Source organism: Natator depressus, chromosome 9 (genome assembly GCF_965152275.1).
Source record: "Natator depressus isolate rNatDep1 chromosome 9, rNatDep2.hap1, whole genome shotgun sequence".
Lineage (NCBI taxonomy): Eukaryota > Metazoa > Chordata > Testudines > Cheloniidae > Natator > Natator depressus.
The window spans coordinates 86,541,971-86,558,921 of NC_134242.1; the positions used below are offsets into that span (position 1 = coordinate 86,541,971).

The window sequence follows — 16,951 nt, forward strand, 5'->3', positions numbered from 1 at the left end:
AACCGGGGGGCGGCGAAGCAGAGCGGGGCAGAGCGTTCAGGGGAGGAGGCAGAGGCGGAGTGGAGGTGAGCTGGGGCGGAGCATGGGGCAGGGAGCTGCTCTGCACCCACCAAATTTTCCCCGTGGGTGCTCCAGCCCCGGAGCACCCGCGGAGTCGGTGCTTGAGGTGCCACTTTTGGCCAGTTGTTAAAGTTAGAAACACGGGACAACCAGTTCTAAAAGGGCTTCTAAATTTAACAACCGGCTCCAGCGAACCGGTGCGAACCGGCTCCAGCTCACCACTGCATGCGGCTCTTCAGAAGTTAACTTGCGGCTCCTTGTATAGGCACCAACTCCAGGGCTGGAGCTACAGGCGCCAACTTGCCAATGTGCCGGGGGGTGCTCACTGCTCAACCCCTGGCTCTGCCACAGGCCCTGCCCCTACTTCACCCCTTCCCCCTCGCTCCTTCCCCTCCCCCCAGAGCCTCCTGCATGCCGCTGATCAGCAGGGCTGCTGGCAGGCGGGGGGGAACTGATGGAGGGCTGCTGAGCTATTACTGTGGCTCTTGGCAATGTACATAGGTAAATTCTGGCTCCTTCTCAGGCGCAGGTTGGCCACCCCTGGAATAGGGGCTGGAAGAAGCAGGTGGCTGGCAGGGAAAGAAGAGGGAGAGGGGTTCAGCCCTATTCCTGCCCCCATGGCACCTGGAGAGCCACCCAGATAGCCTCAGCTATCTTCCCATCTAGCACCCAGCACGCCCTCTACCACATCCAGCCCACTGTCCACCAGACAGCACCCCATGTACCCCAGCATCCACCCACGTATCATCCCATGACATCCTCCTCCCCAGCCCCATCCATGCCACCTTTGGCTGACCAAGGAAGACCCCCCCTGAACTTGGATATCCCTGTGGCTCTTTGGGGAATGAATCCCAGGTGTAGACAGCTACCCCTTTTCGAGGCTTCACTGCCCTTCTCCCCCATCCCTAATGGCACAGTGTGATATTCTTGGCTGGTGCTAGCCTGGCCCTGCCTAGTATCTGTTTCATTGCAGACTCAGTGTGATTTAATGTAGCTTCAAATTGCATTAACTCCTCATCAGATTTCCACATGTAAATCTGACAGATTGGCAGGGGTCAATATGGGGAACAGCTAGATCCATGCTCCGCCCACGGGGCCTCTTCCACCCAGTGCCCAACCCCAGGAGGTACAGTAGGGGATCTTGAGAGAAAGGAGCTATGGAAATGGTATTTCACAGGAGAGAGGTTCCCCAGTGCAGCGTCCCCTCTGTGAGTGCAGGCAGAAAGAATGATTGGTTCTTCGCAATTTATCTTCCATCCTGTGTAGTTCCTGAACTGCCTGAATGAAATCTCAATTAGCTGCTTACTTTATTTTTTATTCCTTAAGCATGAGTAACCTTTGACTGCATCTCTCAGTTAAAAAGTGTTTCAGTATGACGGAATCTAGTTGATGAGTTATTTGTGCCCGTGATATTTGTATCCACGGTACTGAATTAAATTGCCAAAAAAATTTGATATGGCTTTGCCAGTTTGGTGAAATCCTTTACAGGGCACATATTGATGACTAAGTCCAATTTTTTTCTTCTGTTAAGATGAAATATTGGGCAGAAGTTATAAATGAAAAGTAAGTATGGGATACTTGCAAAAACTGCCAAACTACTCACAGGTAACTGGATAACTAGACCTGATGCCTGACACCATGCTGACCAAACCCAGAAATGTCTGTAAGAAATACAGCATATAAACATTATAGGAAAACAAATTTTCAAATAGTCTTGTGAGGACACAACATACAACAAAGTTTGCTTTAAACCTATTTGTCTTCCCATATGCCACCAAGTGGCTGGCTGAGGACCCTGACTACAGTAGAATTGGTGCACAGCTGGAGAGTGGGATATTCTGACCCCGTGAAGGACCCCCATCATAGAGTGAAAGTCACCCCTGTGTGAACACTCAGCAGTAGGCCTGAGCACTGCTCAAGTGCCACTTAAGTTTTATATTAAGAATTACATTAGTGGCGAGTAGGCCTTGTGCTGGCCCCCTGAGCAGGGGAGAATTTCAACCCATACTGCATCTTGTCAAGGGGGCTCACTTCATCGCAGCTAGCAGAAGTGTCCTGAGGGAGGGCCAGTGGGGCTAGAAAGACTCATTCCCATCCTGGCACCTGTGAACCTCCCTTGCAGACATCTTTGTTACTTGGGTTGTATACAAAGGCAAGGTTTTGGCTCTTCAAAAATATTTGCCAGATGAACCTCTATCCCCAGAAGACCAGAATGGGATGGGAATATTAACAAAGCTTAGGTGACAGAACAGCAATAAGAAGCACTGACCAAGAATTAAAAGGGTGAGATTTGATGGAGGAATAATAAATATATTGGATTTTTTTAAAAAAAAAAGATTAGAAAGCCTGACACACTTGTGCATGCGATCTCTCATGAGTGACCTGTATTCCTGCCAATGGGTTTGTGGATATTATTAAATCAGCCCAATCTGTATATATTTAGTCAAAGATCATCCAGGGATATAGCTTCTTTCATTTGTTTTAAGTGAATTAAAAATCTGAAGATTTCCTGGGAGCTGGCTTTAGTGTCTGTAGTCCAGACCTTTCAAGATACCTCATGTAGTCCAGTTTGGCTTTCGGAAGTACTGCAAAGTTAAGATGAGAGAAGCTATATGGACTGGCACAATCTTAGGGTTCCAAACCTGAGAATATGGTAATCCTCAACTTCTGAGCACAGCAATCACCAGAGCCGGCATTTCCCTCTTCGCAGAGCTCCATCATATATTTGGATTAAAATCCTGGCTCCACTGAAGTCAATGGGGAAGTTTTGTCATAGATTTCAGTGGGGCCAGGATTTCACTCTTGGGTGTCAGAGTCTCCTCTCACATGGTATACATCAGGAGTAACTTGACTGAAATCAGTGGTGTAAAGCCAGCGTAAGTACAGAGGATAATTAGGTTTATAATTTTATAATCAGCACAGTGAATTTTTAAATAGTTTCCAACTGAAGAGTTGCATTTCAAAGCCAATTAAATAAAGGTTAGATCAAGTTGCTTAATTGAAAACATAACAACAGGGTAGGCGATCGATGAAATAAGGGTGTTTTTTAAAAAAAATCGTACAGCAATACTTCTGACCTGCAAATTGCTTTAAGTGCCATGGGGAATCTGGAGCTGTGTAGATCTCATCAAAACAATACAGTAATATTAACAAGTTCCAAAGAGCACAACTTTGTAGCTCGTCAGCAAGAAAGAACTCTACAGAGTATTGACTCCCTTGTTGCCTTCAGAGTTCTTGGGTCTCGAGACCCAAGCTTGTACAAAATGAGGTAAGACCGAAGAGAGTTCAATACTGAAAAGATTTGTCTTTTACTAGACATAGGACTAAATTCTGCGCTAAGTTACCCTTGCGACCTCGTTGAAGTCAACAGAAAGAGAGAGAGAGACAGAGAGAGAGAGAGAGAGCGAGAACAGCCACATAAAGGATGGAGGTCACAGAGAGCAGTCACAACATGGCAAGTGAGGGAGCAGACGTAAGAACAAAATAATGTGACAGAGAAGAGAAGGTCCTTCTATATTAAGAGTCAAGAGAGAGAAAGAGTGGGGTTGCAAGAGGTGAGTATCAAGGAAGAATTTGGCCAATGCCCTACTATAGAATACCATTAAGAAGTTAAGTTTTTAGGCATGCTTCATAAAATTCGAGACACAGAGAAATGCAAATAGAACAATAGTGAGCAACATCTTGTACAATATGTTCTATTGACAATAACCATCACATTTACAAGCAAATTAGCTAAAACATCTGAAGGACATTTTGCTTTTTCAAACTGCGCCTTCATCTCCTGCTGATAGATTCCTTTGGGACAGGTAGGGTATGCAAAATGATATGCCACTTTGGAGAATTAATTTAAGAAGTTTAGTAATGTAGGTTGCATTGCAGGAAAATCGTAAACAGCTGAACATCGTTCGGTATCCATTCAATCAAATCCTCAGAGCAAAATGAGAAACTGAATAGCTGCTGCAAGTTCTTCCCTCATTCCTTGTACAGATACCTATGTAATGAGAAGTGAGGAAAATCATGACATTGTTAGGTTCTCCATCTGTATGTACACGCCATGTCCAAACAAATCTTGGAATAGATGCTATTATATTTCTTCATGACTCTTCAGTGCTAGATTTATGAATCCATATCACTGGCTTCAAGAGACCAAACCTTCTCACCAAATCTTTTCAATTCTACCATAAACTGTAATAAACATCTAGGAAGGTTTAATAAAAGGTCTCTCCAAAATTTTGCGTGGCAGGATATGGCCCAATCCTGTAAACCCTGTATGACTTGTGAGCAGTTCCTCTGTTTTGCTACAGCACGTTTCAACTTAACAGCCAGAAGGAAGAGATGGCTCTTGCCATTTGCTTCAGCAAGGTAAGGAAAACTCTTTAGATTTGCTGGCAAGGAAGGAAAGAAAAGTGGAAGGTGAGAAGAGAGAAAAACAGGGGGACAGGAAGAGAAACGGGAGGAGTAGAAAAAATAGGGAAAGAAGAGAAAAATGGAAAGGGGAAAAAACATGCTGGGAAATATGCTAGAATTATTGTTCCAGTGTTCTGAAGTGTGTTTAGGTCGCAATCTTGCAGAGACTGAATGAACATGCTTAACTTCATGCCTTGGGAGTAGTCCCTTTGTTGTCAATAACTTTACTCATAATGTGTAAAGTTTTGCATGTGGTTAAGTCTTTGCAGGATCAGGGTCTTACTTTGTTGATTCTGTTTAATAATAATGAGGATGAATGTTAACAGCTCTTGTAATCAGCTGAAGTTTTTAAGTACTCATTACACTCTAGCCTAGACTTTGGGGTCAAGATTTACGAAGTCATGGTGAGCTGCTAGCTGCTTAGCTATTTAGAAAATCATACCACTTATTTAAGTGTCTAACTGTGGGCTTAGGAACTGAACTTTAGGCTGCCATTTTTAAAAGCCTTGGCCCTGAAGTGTCTGGAGTTTGTATGGAGGAAACTGGGCATGTCTTGATCTTATCTTGAACCCTGTGCTTTCTGATTATAGGCTGGATATTGGCACAATTGGCAAATTGACTGTCATAGACTGGTCTCTGTCACATCAGCACCATATCTGCTCCAGCCTTGCCTTTATAACTGATCCTTTTAATGGCTGTCCAAACATATACCACATCAGTAACAAACACCCTGGCTTGATATCAACTTAAAACAAGGGGACTCCTCAATAGCTGGGCCGTGATTCCAACATTTTCCAGTGTGTTTCCTTAAAAGCTCCTAATAATGTGAATATTAATCATCTTTGAGTGTTTCCACATGGAATACAGTCTCTTGTTTGTGCTGAATAATACAACCAGCCTAATTATTATTGACTGTTTAGAGAGTAAGCAGCAGCACTTGTTTACTTTCAACATTGGATGACACCTATTTAAATGGCATTGATTGTGTATAGTTAAAATATGTATTATGTAAATATGTATGAAAAATTAGATTCCAGAATATCTACACAATTTAGTGGATAAAATGAACCTTGAGGCTTTTTTCTATGGAGGTTTGAATCTTGTCAATGTAATCTCAGTAATCTTGTAGGAACTATGTTTTCCTTGATTTTACATGATCATATTTTTACATCTGGGCACATCTTCTGGAGCCAGCACCTGACCCAAGTGTAATGGGGTTGAGTATTAGGAATCACCTTGTGTCAGCTGGTCTGTTTAGCTTCTTTATACTCTTTTGGAAAAGTGCTATAGAATTTAATAGAAAAATGCAAACTTTTCTATATGTTCTCTTGAACCATTCTATTCATATTATTAGAGGATTCCATCCCTGCTCTAGAATGCTATAGGATGATTTTTAAAAAAACTGTAAAAAGGAACATATTTGCTATTAAATTCTGCAGGGTTATAGAATAATTTCTATAGAACTATTTCTACAGAAACCTATTGGTTTCATCCCTATTAAATTCTATAGGAATTTTCCATATGACCATCCTGCCATAACCAAAAAATGCAAAACACCTAATTCTTTCCTCCTCCTCACTTTCTCCTTGCATGGGTGGAGTTTTTGTTTGCTTGGGCTTACTTGTTTCACAATATAGTTCTTGTGGGGAAACTATGTCACAGTAATGAACCTTGCTTTTTGTTCTGAAAGCAGTGATGTTATTCATTCGAGTCCCTTGTGGGAGTGAGTTCTACAGCCTTAATCTAGCTGCTGAGAAAATTCTGTCTGGCACTCCCAAATCTCACGCTTATGATCAACAGACCCATGAGTCCAGATTATGCTTTGAAAGCTCTGTCCTGTGATGGGATCAGTGCCGAATCAGACTGGAGAATGTAGCTGTTGTGAGAGGTTGTGGTTACTCTGACACATGCAAACTCTTGGGCAGCCTGGACCAAGCCTATGGGAAGCTTTGACTGTCAAGGCAGAGACCTTGAGTTTGACTCTATATTCAGCAGGAACGCACTGCTATAAGCAGAGCATTGGAGTGATGTGCTCACAATGGCTTGAATTGTTCAGCAGGAAAATTGATGCTTTCTCTACCAGGTTTTTGGGGATATTTTTAGGTTTGGTGGCTTCACTCCTAGATATCCTCTCTTCCCCCACCATCGCCCCCTCACCCCCCGATTCCCAGACACTCCAGGAGTGGAGCTTCTCTAAAGCAGAAGGCACCCCAGTATTTGTACAGTGGTACATCCTTCCAGTCCACCCTCTGCCCATCCCTGCCCTGTTTCAGCTACGCAGGAAGCTCATGCTAAGTTCTGCTTCCCAAAAGCTTCCACCACTTTTTGTAGTGGAACTGCACCGACCCTCCATACTCATAACTTCCTGGGGTGCAAATGGAAATATATGATTTCAAGAAAACTTTGAGACAAACAACTCAACTTAGCAACTTGTAGGCAGCCTTCTTAGAATCATGGCTTTCTCACCTCACAGAAGTGCTGTCTGGCTGCACAGCATGTGGCCCAAGGGTGACAGCGTAAAGCAAAATGGAAAGCTTCCATTTATTCTTCTTCAAGTGGTTGCAAATATCCATTCCACTGTAGGGAATTGCACACCCAGCATACGGTTGTCAGAGAATTTTTCCCTCTGCAGTACCTACCTGGGCAGCTCGAGGACCCTCTGCTACTACACATCACTTTGTGCAGTATAAAGGCCGGAGCCACCACTGACCACCCTCTCAGTTCCTTCTTACCACCCGTGGTGGTTTTTGCAGTGATTACAGTCTTGCTGCTGCAAGTTCTTGCCTCATTCCTTGTACAGATACCTATTTTTACATAAAGCAGCTTTATATTTAGTTAGATAGTCTATAGTTAAGGTAGTGATTAGTTAGATATACGTTATTGGCAAGTAGGGTTTTTTAGGCCTGTAGGCTGACCAGTTCAGTTTTTGGTACCAGTGCTGGAATCATGCCTCAATCTGTGGGGTTTAAATCACGTCGCTCATGCAGCAAACCAATGCCAGTGAGCAACCCACAATCCAGCTGCCTTAAATACTTGGAGGAGTCCCACGTGAGGGACAGATGTCACATTTGTAGAGGATTTAAGCCTCACTCTAAAAAGGACAGAGCAGCTAGGCCGGTATATTCTTATGGAGGCGGCACTCTGTCCACTCTCAGAGCTGTCCAGTTCGCAGTGGCACAGGGGACACCAGCATCCGTCCTGACTACTCCCCCTGACTTATCAGGGTCAAGAGCTTGATCACTGTCACTGGTGCCAAGTAAGAGGCACAAGACCTCCAGGGACTCAGTACTTCACTCAACATGACCCATTGTACTGAAACTTTCTAAAAGGAAGGGTTCTGGAAGGGACGCTGAAAGGAGGCACTCCTTAAAACACTCTTCAACTAAGAAATGGTTGTCAGCTCCAGGGTTTGTGCCAGGTCTGTCAAGATTGACCCCCTGAAGTGCCCAGTACAGCTTCTTCAGGCTATCTTCTGGTACCTCAGAGCCAGGAAGCATTACCAGTACCATTGACACCAGAGGCGTATGCAACTGCTAGAGACCTAAACGTTTTGGTACCAGTTTCCTCAGTGGTGCAGGAAGGTCTTCAGTCAGTACCAATGCCGAAGGACCCTCCTCTGAAGCATGTGAGGCCAATGCCACCTACACTTTACTTACCTCGGAAGATGGCACCGAGGGAGAAGTCCGCTATGATTTCTCTGGTACCACCATCTCTGGTTTCTGTCTGTCTCTCTTCAGTACTGACTTGTTCTGTTCCCCCATTACTGGAAGACTCAGGTTCTTCATCGTCTTCAGATTCGGAGGTTGGGTCCTATGAATCCCAAGCTAGAAAGGACAGGCATCCTATGTCACAGACGTATATCCCATGGTTCCCACAGCAACCTCAGCAATGACCATCAGACAAGGGGCAATGGCCTGGTCAGGGATGGGTCCCAGGAACAAGTCAGTGGACTTTCTGGTCCCCCTGGGTTCCAGCTGCCAGGTCATCCCCTCAGTTTCTTTCATCAGACACATGTTGAGAGCTGCGGTCCAGCTGCCAGGTCATCCACCTCAGTCTCTTTCCTTGGACACATGTCGAGAGCATCAGCACTGGAGACAAAATCTTTCTGTTGTCAGGACCAGGACTGGTACTGAACCAGTGGAAGCCACCCCAGTGGTTCCTCCAGCAGAGGAGATAGAGTTTCAACATCTGCGTGTTTCCTCTTCCTCATCACCAGCTGAGGTAGAGGCAGTGAGCAATTCTTGCCCACCAAATCATTATAGAGCTCACCAGGGTATGTTAGAAAGGGTAGTCATGGTCCTGGATATCCAGGAGGCCCATAAGAAATCCCACAACCTGGTGGATATTTTGGCTTCGACAGAACTCACTAGGGTGGCTCTGTCAATCAATGAGGCTGTTATGGAACCAGTCGAGGTGTTGTGGCATACCCCATCTTTCCTCACCCCACAATGAAAAGGGCAGAGAGGAGATACTATGGCCCCTCTAGGAGATTTGAGCACCTGTACACACATCTCTAGATAATGAAAGTTAGCTGACAGCATGACCTTGAAAGTTACTGATGGTTATTTGACAAATAGTTATTTATCACAAACTACAAAGTATGGGTCCGATGTGTAAAAGCACCTTGACTTAAAAGTCTAAGTTCCATTGATTTTTTTAAAGTCAGTGAAACTTGGGTGCTTTTGAAAATTTTACGCTATATTACTAAATAAAGATAGAGTGAAATCTGTGCTCCGCTAAAGTGAATGGGAATTTTGCTGTTGATTTCAACGGGGCCAGGATTTCACTTGTGGTCTTGAAAACTGTGTGAGCAGGAGCGATCATCAGAAGAAAGGGTGTAAAGCAAGATGAGGAGCAGGACAGAGACAGAGCCCAGTGAGGCCCATGGAAAGTGGAGAGAGGAGACATAGCCATGGCCAAAGCAGGAGGAGGACTTGGGGGGAAGGCAGTATTGTGAAGGTCCAAAGAGGTTAAGATATTGAGAAGGAGAGAATGGCTGACAGTGTCAAAGGCAGCAGAGGAGTGAAGGAAAATGAAGATGGAATATAGGCCCTGAGATTTCCCTAAGAAGGGGTCACTAGAAATGTTGGTGAGAGCAGTTTAATGGAGTGAAAGGAGCAGAAACCGAATTGGAGGATGGAGTTAGAGAGGAGGAACTCAAGGCAGAGGTTGTAAATGTGTTCAATTAGTTTAGAATAAGGGGGCATGGTAAGACATTTAACTGAACCATTTAGAGTTCATGTCATAGGGAATGGCCTTCTCTCTAAAAGGTTTTTGTTCCATGAATATAAAAATAAAAATGGTGATTGCTTTGCAATAAACATAAAAACTGCAATTGATTTGTGTTATCTCTTCTCTCTAATTGCCTCATATATCAGTCTGGAATTTAGGGAACTAAATTCATCCAATAGCAAAGCATGTTTTATGGGTCTGCTTCCTAACAGGGAAAAAAGGCTTTTTTCTTCTTCCCTTGATGGACAGTTCATATATAATGAAATGTATTCCCTTGAAGAGGGCACTCACAAGTCCTCCTCTGCCTTAAAACTCCAATAATACCTGGGTGTAGGGGCTGTGTAGGCTGCATGGCTGTGCACAGGTCCTTTGCACCCCTGTATGCTAGAATGGTGGGTTCCTTCTCAACTCTGAATAAGTCAGCATGGAAGGTGGGTGGGCAGGCCAGGAGACTATTAGATCTATGTTTATATGGAGCTAGTGGGCACAAACCTCTGACCAAGGGATGTGAAGGTGCCACAGCAGCTATTCCAGCTAAGAGACTGGAATAGCAGCTGCCTAGAGGCTGCCAGGCTACTCTCCTAATTACAAAGGTAGGTTTCATTCTGCATTCCCCACCTAGTTCCCCACACAAAGCCCATTTACTTGGGCTTTATGCAGGAGAGTGATGAATGTATATGTTTTAAATGCAATAACTGCTATAATTGAGTTGTATAATCCTGCAAGAGCAAGGGCACCAAAAGCAAAGACTTCTTATTAAACAAGTAAAGGGATGTAGTCGTACCATAAGAAAGAGTCCTCCAAGTGTCTGACTGCAGTGAGCTAAATTCTCTCTCCAGATATCATTTTTAAAAAATCTAGGCTTCTTAGAGAAACTGCCAATGTCAATGTCAACAAAGGAAAGGTCCTGGAAGAGAGAGCAAACTGTCAGAAAATGATGAAAAATATCTGCAGATGTCAGCGCTGAGAAAATGGAAGGAAATGTAGCAAGGCATCCAGCAGAAAGTTTAGGGAAGCAGGGCTGTCCTGCCTCCAGCAGTTGACCAATAATGGACTTCATGAAAATCTGATCTTACATGAAAGAAATCAAACAAATGCCTTTAATGAGCAAAGGTTCTGAACACAAGAAGAGAAGAGCAGACTATATAAAAGGACAGTCTGAGTGAAAATGGTTTGGCCTCTGTTGAAAGAGTAGCTGTAGGTCTCTTTGAATAGGAGGAGATAAAAAACTAGATTAGTGGCAAAAGTAAAGTGGAGGAGTTTGTGATCAAGTTTGAAGATGCCTATCCAAAACGGAATAAGAAACTGATTTAGCATAAATGGAAGCGCTCAGGGGTGAGCTGTATAGATATGAAGTAATCCATCATGCTGTGCCATAAGAAAAACATCTTTTGGCAGGAATGTCATGCTGCTACATGAAATTGACTTAAAATATACCAACCAGGCATAGCTAGAAAACAAAGAAACAGTGTGTCCTATGCTGTGGATTTGATGTGGCCTGCCTTAATCACTGATGAATGAAATGTATCCAAGTGCTAAAAAATCCTGTGCCCTAACACTTAAACCAGGGGTGGGCAAACTACAGCCCGCGGGCCACACCCAGCCCGGCCCCTGAGCTCCTGGCCGGGGAGGCGAGCCCTCAGCCCCTCCCCCGCTGTGCCCCCTCCTCTGTAGTTATGCCGCCACGTGGACAGCGCAGCTGGCGGCCACCCACCTCCCAGGCTTTCAAATAAGCCTGTCCTGCCGCTCTGAGCGACATGGTAAGGGGCGGGTGGCAGTCCTGGGGAGCAGTCAGGGGACGGGGGCAGTTGGATGGGGTGGAGGTTGTGGGGGGCAGTCAGGAGACAGGAAGCAGGGGGGGTTGGGTAGGGTGTGGGATCCTGGGGGGGTGGTTGGGGGGGGGTCCTGAGAGGGGGCAGTCAGGGGACAAGGAGTGGGGGAGGGATGTATGGGTCAGGGTCCCAGGGGGCCTGTCAGGGGCCAGGGGTGTGGATAAGGGTCGGGGCAGTCAGGGGATCGGGAGCAGGGGGAGTTGGATAGGGTGTGGGGTCCCGGGGGGGCCATTAGGGGCTGGGGGTCCCGGGAGGGGGCGGTCGGGGGACAAGGATCGGGGGGGTTGGATGGGCCGGGGGTTCTGAGGGGGGCAGTCAGGGGGCAGGAAGGAGGAGGAGGAGGATAGGGGGCAGGGGCCAGGCTGTTTGGGGAGTCACAGCCTTCCTTACCTGGCCCTCCATACTGTTTCGCAACCCTGATGTGGCCCTCGGGCCAAAAAGTTTGCTCACCCCTGACTTAAGCCTTTGGTGTCTTGTGATAACTCCCGTTAGGGTTGTTTTTTTCTTCTAATAAAACTAAATAAAGAGCACAAGTGGCTTGCTAAACATATACACAGTACTGACGTTAGCAATATTTAGTAACCAACTTGAGCTCTTTATTTAGTTGTAATGCTTGTCTTTTTGAAGAAGCCAACTTATTTGAAGGAAAAATCACCGTGAGGGTTCAGAAGCAAACACCCAAAAGTTAGCATGAAAGAGATGCCTGACGCCCAAAACCTTACCACTGAGTTCCGTGGGAGTTATCTACCCTATCGAAGGTCGCTGTGCCAGACCCAAAAATGTGGTGAAGCCAAAATGAAGGGTGCAGGGTTCATATCTGTGATTTAAGTTCATCTCGCCTTTCTAAAATATTTGAGTTAAAAATGTTTAGAAAGCCAGGCAAATAGGAGTTAATTTTGCACTTCACCAACAAGGCACTGACTCTAAGTCTCAGCAACAGTAGAGGCAACACGAGAAGTCGACATCTAAATGCAGAATCCCACGAACCCTGCATGTTAAAATAAATATGCAAAAAGCATGACTGTCGGAGCTATCATTTCACCTTGCATCCATTTCCATCGAACAAGGTTGTTAGTCCCCCGTGAACTAAAACTAGACTGTCGCCCAACAATTTGGGTATGTGAGGAATGCAGGATTGGACCTTAACTGTTACCTCAACAACCTGAATTTACTTCAGGATAATCCGCAGTGCCACATGCATTCAGTTACATTGTTTGAAAGGCAACAGCCCTTCAAATAATAAAAATACCATTTACAGTTGTCTTAATTTTAAGGAGTAAGAAAAATAAATATAAAAGGGGGAAAGACTGTTTATACGGGGTTTTGAAGTACCGTTTCCGATTAAAGAGCATAATATCATGCCTAAACCTCTATCTCTAACTGAAGGGCTTTTATATGAACAGATTTTTAATAGCCACGAGGCACAGTCCAATCAAATGAGAATTGGAGTGGTCTTCTGTAATTTGTGTATTAGACTTGGATGAAGCACCAACTGACTGTTTTAGTCAGAGAGAACTGCCAGAGGGTAATTTGATTTCATGGAAAAGAATACAAAGAAGTAGAATAAGCAGTGCATTTTCAAGGTGGTATTGAATCTAACAAACATGGTGCAGTATTTGCTCAGATGTATCTGAATTCCCCTGATCATGTGAGGAAAAATGAAGATCTTATTAGCTTATTAGGCCAAATTCTGCTGTGATACACCAGTGTGATTGTACAGTAACTCCATTAGCTTCAGTAGATATTTCAGATTTACACTAAGGTAACAGAGAACAGACATTGACCCTTTGTAACCATAACTGTACAGGTCTCCCCAACTAATATTTCATCTGTTTATTTTGATGTACACAAAAAAGCATCCATCAACATATGCCAAATCCTCAACTGATCTAAATCAACAAACCTCTGTTGAAGTCAATGCAGCTATACTGATTTACTTCAATTGAAGATCTGCCTCCCTAGATTTTCGGTGCCTTTGACTTAAATTAAAAATACAGTCACATAAAAACCTATTATTAGCCTAAAATCAGAGAAGCTGATAGCTTGGCCTGAATTTACTAAATTATGTCTGCAAAGTCACAGATACTTTCTCACAGTAGGAGGAACTCAGATTAGCCAATGAGCAAAGGCAATGCGATTCACCCAAGGTGTCCACTCGCAAAATAAAACCAGCTTCAAGACTTTGCAGATGTTATGGTGGAGCGTCTCCTTTGTCTCACACAAACAAATATAATTATGGTGGAAATAGTTGTTTCAGCTTGAGATTTCCACAACCAGCACAGCCATGGTTTATCACAGATCATCTCTACACCAAAGTGACCTATGAGGAAGAAGCAGGGAAGTAGGTGTTTCTTTCCTGCTACCTTTAGTGTGTTCTTTGCTTTTTTTAATTGTCCAACATCTCTGCAATATGAGTACATTGAAGGCATATTTTATTGGGCCCTCTAAGTCTATTTTTAGACATTATTTTCTGTTCCTACATAGTTTTGTTCAATTTCACGGTGATCCCTCACTTGAAAAGAGCAAATCAGAATGAAGGCTGAAGCCATATATAAATCCAACCCTAGCTCCTGCTGTAGAAAGCAGAAAGTCATAAAGAAAACGAAATCAGCACCTCTACAACTGGAATCTGTTTCCAACTGTTTCACCCCCATCTATCGTCATTTGGAATTACTCAGCCTCCTGCTGCAGTAGAAATCTTGAACCCAGCAACGTCAGTCTTAATGCCAGTTATTCTGCTATCTAGCAAAATGGAGTAAAAGAAGGAATCTGATCATTCAGTGAGCTTCCCTAATTCTGTGATGTAGCCAGTGCAACCACCCAGGGCAAGACATATTAGTCACATTGCCCTCGCTTTATTAAAACATCAATTATCAAACCAGCAACATAATTCTTGGAATGAGCTTATTCAGGACCTATTGAAGCTTGAGTAACTGACCAGACTTTTCCTTCAGCCTGGTACCTCAGCAGATCTCAGACAGGCAGGTATCCCGGGATACCCATACTCTTCACCATATGTCATCCCTTCATGCTGATTCTTACGTTAGCATCTGCAGTCTCTGAATTCACGGAGGTTTGAATTAGCACAGTGAAAAAATGAACAGCAGCAGCAGTAACAAGAACAAAGTAATAGTTGCCACAAAATCTTCTGCATGGAATATGTTACATTTTATTGATTTATTTACTTATTATGTATTAAATATTTAGCCTTGAAAGTCCTGTTCAGATGAAATCACTTCTTTTCTCAGAAACACCAACAGTCAAAAACAGACTATCATGTAACCTTCATGGCTTTATTGTTATTTGACCCTTCAGTAGCAAAACTATGGTTCAAATGCTCCCCTGGCCAGCACTGGGAGGAGGCGCTGGTCTTCTAAAAGCCTGCTGACCAGGCCAAGATTCCTAGGAAGAACCCCAGTAGGGGGCATGTTGCTGTGTTCTTTTGAAACAGCAGACTGCACCCCCGGCTAACATGCAGCAGACAGCAGCATGTGAGCTAAATGAATGGGAAAGGTACTGGCCATACCCCCTGGCTGGCAGGCAATGTTCCCGGGGGTCATGATGCATCAGAAACAATGGCACTGGGGTCATGCCTCTAGCACTATTTTGAGCACTATGTTGGAAATCTTGCTTTTGCTGCTGCACTGAAGTAAGACATTCCCACTGATCCTTACCACTCCCTCCCACAGAGTACAGGGCAAAATCTAACCATAAACATATAGGAATTACTTAATCCACCACTGAAATATGGTATTCATAAAACAAATACAATCATTACAAGTACTTATGATTAATTAGAAACTGTATTGTGTTATGAAGAATTAACTAGCTAATACTTGGGATAGTAGATAAGGCTTATTAACATTCCTCTCTTAGTGAATAAGCATTAAAAAAATATCCTATTCCTCTGCTCTTTAGGTTTTCCTCTTGGACTAGCAGTCAGTTAATGTTATAACACTGACAGTCCCTTGCTAGTTTTTCACTCTGCCAAAGCTCGCTGCAACCTTGAAACAATAACATTCAAACTTGGAAAATTTTCTAGCTGATGTTGCATGAATTGTGTGTGTTTTTATTTGCATGAATGCATATGTATTATTATGTTCCTGCCTAAATGGGCTTGTGCAAGTAGTACATTTAAACTTCAGATGATGCTAAGTTATAATAGAAATAAGAATTTCTTCCACATTAATACTAGAAATGATCCAACCATTTGAAAATGCTTTGCAGAAACTTTTTCAACAGCCAGAGAAACATGCTTGAAGTTGTAATATAATGGCACACCAATGACATCCAAAGACCCCTGGATGCCCAGATACCATGGTGATGAGCACAGTTTAAAAGTGTGTGTATAAATGGGTCCCCTATAGTTATTTAAATAGCATATATTCCCTAATACTATTGTGAGGTTGTACCCGTCACTTGTTTCTCTTTTTTAAAAGCAGTAATTACAAGTTTTGTGGGTGTTAAATACCACACGAGTTAATCACAATGAACGTTATAATAAAAATGGATAAAGATCAGCCACTCATCATAATGCAGAAAACATTGCCAATTCATTTTCTTTCTTTTTTTTTTCCTTCATCCATCATGAGACTTCTATGGAAAATGATAATGGGAGGAGAAAAAAGCCACTTAATCAAATCTAGTCTTCTTTTTGCAGGTGCGGTTAGAGTGGCCAACAGACCTCGCAGTCAACCCTATAGACAACTCATTGTATGTACTGGACAATAACATTGTGCTACAGATTTCTGAGACTAAGCGTGTGCGAATTATTGCGGGTCGCCCTATTCACTGCCAGGTACCAGGCATGGATCATTTCTTGGTCAGCAAGGTGGCAACCCATTCAACCCTGGAATCAGCTCGAGCAATCAGCGTATCTCACAGTGGGACACTGTACATTGCTGAGACAGATGAAAGAAAGATAAACCGCATACAGCAGGTTACAACCAATGGTGAGATCTCCATAATTGCTGGAGCCCCGACAGATTGTGACTGCAAGATTGACCCAAATTGTGACTGTTTCTCAGGTGAGCAGAGGCTAATCATTTCCCTTCCCTATTTTGTTAAGAGCCCATAATCTTGGTTTGGGTTACAGTATCTGCAAGAAAGAAAAACTATAAAATGGTTCCTTTTCCTTGAGAAGCTGAAAAATTCTGTAACAATTTGGCAAATCTTTTTGAATTCATTTAACTAAGCAGAAAAGAAATGTGTATCTTTCCACAGTAGGCACCGAAGGAGCCTCCGGGTGGGCTTCGTCTACCCTGTTTTGAAGCAGATCATTACGCACAAATCTAAATTGTCTCTGAGCCTACGTCAGTTTTGCCTACCCATTTTCAGATATCACCATCCTCCGTCAGAGCTTGGAATTTACCTTTCAGTGCCAATTACTTGGATTCCACAAAGCCCTTTTTATCGAGCGT

General features: G+C 43.6%; 1 protein-coding gene across 9 annotated transcripts in view; it reads left to right on the top strand.

Moving 5' to 3' along the window:
• Positions 1-16,951, top strand: part of TENM1 (teneurin transmembrane protein 1) — a 1,396,333-nt gene that overhangs the window by 1,340,281 nt on the left and 39,101 nt on the right. For all 9 annotated transcript variants that reach the window (XM_074962522.1, XM_074962525.1, XM_074962521.1 and 6 more), the window contains one exon: positions 16,192-16,558. In XM_074962522.1, the coding sequence (XP_074818623.1) occupies positions 16,192-16,558 (367 nt within the window). The remainder of the gene's footprint in view (positions 1-16,191; positions 16,559-16,951) is intronic.